A 3,834-nucleotide genomic window follows, 5' to 3' on the forward strand; every position below is an offset into this window, starting at 1 on the left:
CATAGTGTGGATGTTTAGCGTTATTCCACACACAGCATTCAAAAACAATAACTACACACTGCAGATTCATACTGGATTAAAATCGCTCCACAATTATTACTGTAAAACTACACACACTGCAGATTCATACTGGATTAAAATCGCTCCACAATTATTACTGTAAAACTACACACACTGCAGATTCATACTGGATTAGAAGTGACATATGGATAATCACCTAAACTGTATTTAAGGTAACAGTAATTCAGCTCCAACAGGGTTTAAGAAGGTAATGCATGTAAAAGGTCCTGTGAACTGCAGTCCAGACGCTTTAGGACTCCTGCGCTGAAGGCGCTGGTGCTCTGTAGCGCTTACAGGCAGATGTTTCAGCCTTAGACAATCAGAAAAAAAGACCTTGAGTAGCTTTGAGAGGTGAAGCAATAGCAGCAGTGTGAGAGAAGTAATCAGCGTCCGCAGTTTCAGCAGCTGCCAGTGCCAAGACACAAAAGCCAGTCCTCATAAGTATTGATTAATTTTAGCTAATTAGATGCATTAAAGTGCATCAGCTTTGTTGTAACAGAGCTGGTTTCCTGGATGTGGATTAGGACTGTTCATGGATTAAACTGTAACAGCGAATCACCACTGGAAACCCTGCGTTAGTGTGGAGTTCTGGGACATCAGGCTGTGATGTTAGTCGAGTAGACTGTGCGCTTCGGAAAAGAAAAACAATCTACTGCTTTAAAAGTCTGATCTACTGTAGAATCCTGGCTGAGTTTGCTGAAAACACACTTGTAAATGATGTGTTCCTACTTACTGGACATGGTAAAGGGGAATTCCAGTGATTTTTCATAATTTCTGCATATTTAAATGATTAAGACATAAACAGAGTCGTTCAGAGCGGTTTGGTTCCTAGATAAACTTACTGAGTCAGAACTGTTCACAGTGGTGGTGATAGGAACCAGACGTCCACCTCTAAAAGCTCCCTCACAGAAAGTTCCTACATGAAATGGTTATGAATTCACTGCCTGATGACTGAGACACTGTTTTATGATAGTTTAGAGAACTTAAACTCCATTCATGGTGGAGGGATACATGCAGGGCGCTGTGAGGCAAAATAGTCCCCAAAGAAACTTATTATTTCAGATTTTCCACTATTTTCCATCATCAACATTCCATATAAACTCAGAAGACTCGTGTAGGTTCACTGGTGGTTCTGGATAGTAAATAAAATGTCTATATTTGTGTTGTAGTCATGGCGACCCCTGGTTCCTATCACCACCACTGTGAAGACATCTAAACCATCTCACACCAAACCACTCTGAGTCACTCTGATTACAGGAATTGTGAAAAATCAGTGGAGTTGCCCTTTAGAGGAAACACTGATTAGTGCTGGGAAGTAGCTCATACAGGAAGAAATGAAAGATGACCGAAGCAGCTGGGAGTCTTTCACACTGTACTGGTCTGTATGATGTGGTGATGCCACTGACTGACCAGTTATTAATATGCATGTTAGACAGACATGTAAACACTGTAAAAACTCTAAATTAATTGTGTTTTTTTAATGAAACAGGCAGTAAAGCAATACGTGCTCTTACTTCCACAGGGCATCGTTTGTGGACGATGGCTGTACTTTTGCCTTTTTAAATCAGGTTCATCTGAAAGCACTGAAACTCTGACATTAAAACCACTCAGTCCTGTTACAGCTGAGCTCTGTCTTTACTCTCCCTGCAGGACCCAGAGGGACTTTCAGTGTATCGCAGTCTCGGGATTCACTGTCATATCAGTAATGTAATGATTAAACAGCCCATTCATCTAATTTATTATAATAAAAACGCTGAACTGAAAAACTCTTTGCACAGACTTTTTAAACCTCTCGAAACACTTCAGTGAAAAGATACAGAAACTTTTCTTCAATTTGTAACTACAAACATGCAGTCGTGAGATCCTGCTGGTGTGGGTTTCCTCTCTTTCAGTAACGCTCAGGCGTGAACAGTGTGCTAATAGCGCCCCCCTTGTGCCAAACTGTAAATCTGCTAATAATGGCTGTAGAAAGACCTTTAGAATACCATGTTTATCATTCTGTCCACAAATCTTAAAGCCACTTCATTGAGAAAATACATTTTATTTAATGATTTTAATCGTGACGGCCCTACAGCAGTCTATTATTGAGCATCCACTGGCCACTTTATTAGAAACACCCACCTTGTGCTTCTACTAACTGGCCACTATATTAGAAACACCCACCTTGTGCTTCCACTAACTGGCCACTTTATTAGAAACACACCCTTGTGCTTCCACTAACTGGCCACTTTATTAGAAACGCCCCCCTCATGCTTCCACTGACCCATCGTGGTCAGTGATGGTGGGCGCTGGAGGCCACAGAGGGGAAGAAAAAGCTCATCTGAAAAGCATCGTAACAGTTTACTTGAGGTCTCAGCTGGAGCCGGAGTCCAAATGTCCGAACAGATGCTGTGACAGCGCCCCCCGCTGAGCCATCACCGCCTGCTGGGAGAGCGCGGCTGGTCTCTACCCCATCATTTCCTCCTCCTCATCTATCATTTCGCCGTCACGCTGAGCAGCTACAGGAAGATCACCATCAGCGGCGCACATGGAGACGAGTGAGCTGTGTTCAGAGATTGTATCTGTACTGTAACACAGCTGATTCGACACGGCCACACACGACACGGCCACACACAACACGGCCACACGACACGGCCACACAACACGGCCACACAACACGGCCACACGCGACACGGCCACACAGCACGGCCACACAGCACGGCCACACACGACACGGCCACACACGACACGGCCACACAGCACGGCCACACACGACACGGCCACACAGCACGGCCACACAGCACGGCCACACAGCACGGCCACACACGACACGGCCACACACGACACGGCCACACACGACACGGCCACACGGCACGGCCACACGGCACGGCCACACACGACACGGCCACACGGCACGGCCACACGGCACGGCCACACGACACGGCCACACGGCACGGCCACACGGCACGGCCACACGACACGGCCACACGACACGGCCACACACGACACGGCCACACGGCACGGCCACACGGCACGGCCACACAGCACGGCCACACAGCACGGCCACACAGCACGGCCACACAGCACGGCCACACACGACACGGCCACACACGACACGGCCACACACGACACGGCCACACGGCACGGCCACACGGCACGGCCACACACGACACGGCCACACGGCACGGCCACACGGCACGGCCACACGACACGGCCACACGGCACGGCCACACGGCACGGCCACACGACACGGCCACACGACACGGCCACACACGACACGGCCACACACGACACGGCCACACACGACACGGCCACACAGCACGGCCACACACGACACGGCCACACACGACACGGCCACACACGACACGGCCACACGACACGGCCACACGACACGGCCACACACGACACGGCCACACGACACGGCCACACAGCACGGCCACACAGCACGGCCACACACGACACGGCCACACACGACACGGCCACACAGCACGGCCACACACGACACGGCCACACACGACACGGCCACACAGCACGGCCACACACGACACGGCCACACAGCACGGCCACACACGACACGGCCACACGGCACGGCCACACGACACGGCCACACAGCACGGCCACACAGCACGGCCACACACGACACGGCCACACAGCACGGCCACACACGACACGGCCACACAGCACGGCCACACAGCACGGCCACACACGACACGGCCACACAGCACGGCCACACAGCACGGCCACACGACACGGCCACACGACACGGCCACACGACACGGCCACACAGCACGGCAT

General features: G+C 50.8%; 1 protein-coding gene across 1 annotated transcript; it reads right to left on the reverse strand.

The window, feature by feature from the left end:
• Window positions 1–2,505: 2,505 nt before the first annotated feature.
• On the reverse strand, window positions 2,506–3,834 carry LOC118814738 (keratin-associated protein 10-4-like). The gene has a single exon (XM_036580490.1). The coding sequence runs from the start codon at window positions 3,832–3,834 to the stop codon at window positions 2,506–2,508; it is 1,329 nt and encodes a 442-aa protein (XP_036436383.1).

Source organism: Colossoma macropomum, unplaced genomic scaffold (assembly GCF_904425465.1).
Source record: "Colossoma macropomum unplaced genomic scaffold, Colossoma_macropomum, whole genome shotgun sequence".
NCBI lineage: Eukaryota > Metazoa > Chordata > Actinopteri > Characiformes > Serrasalmidae > Colossoma > Colossoma macropomum.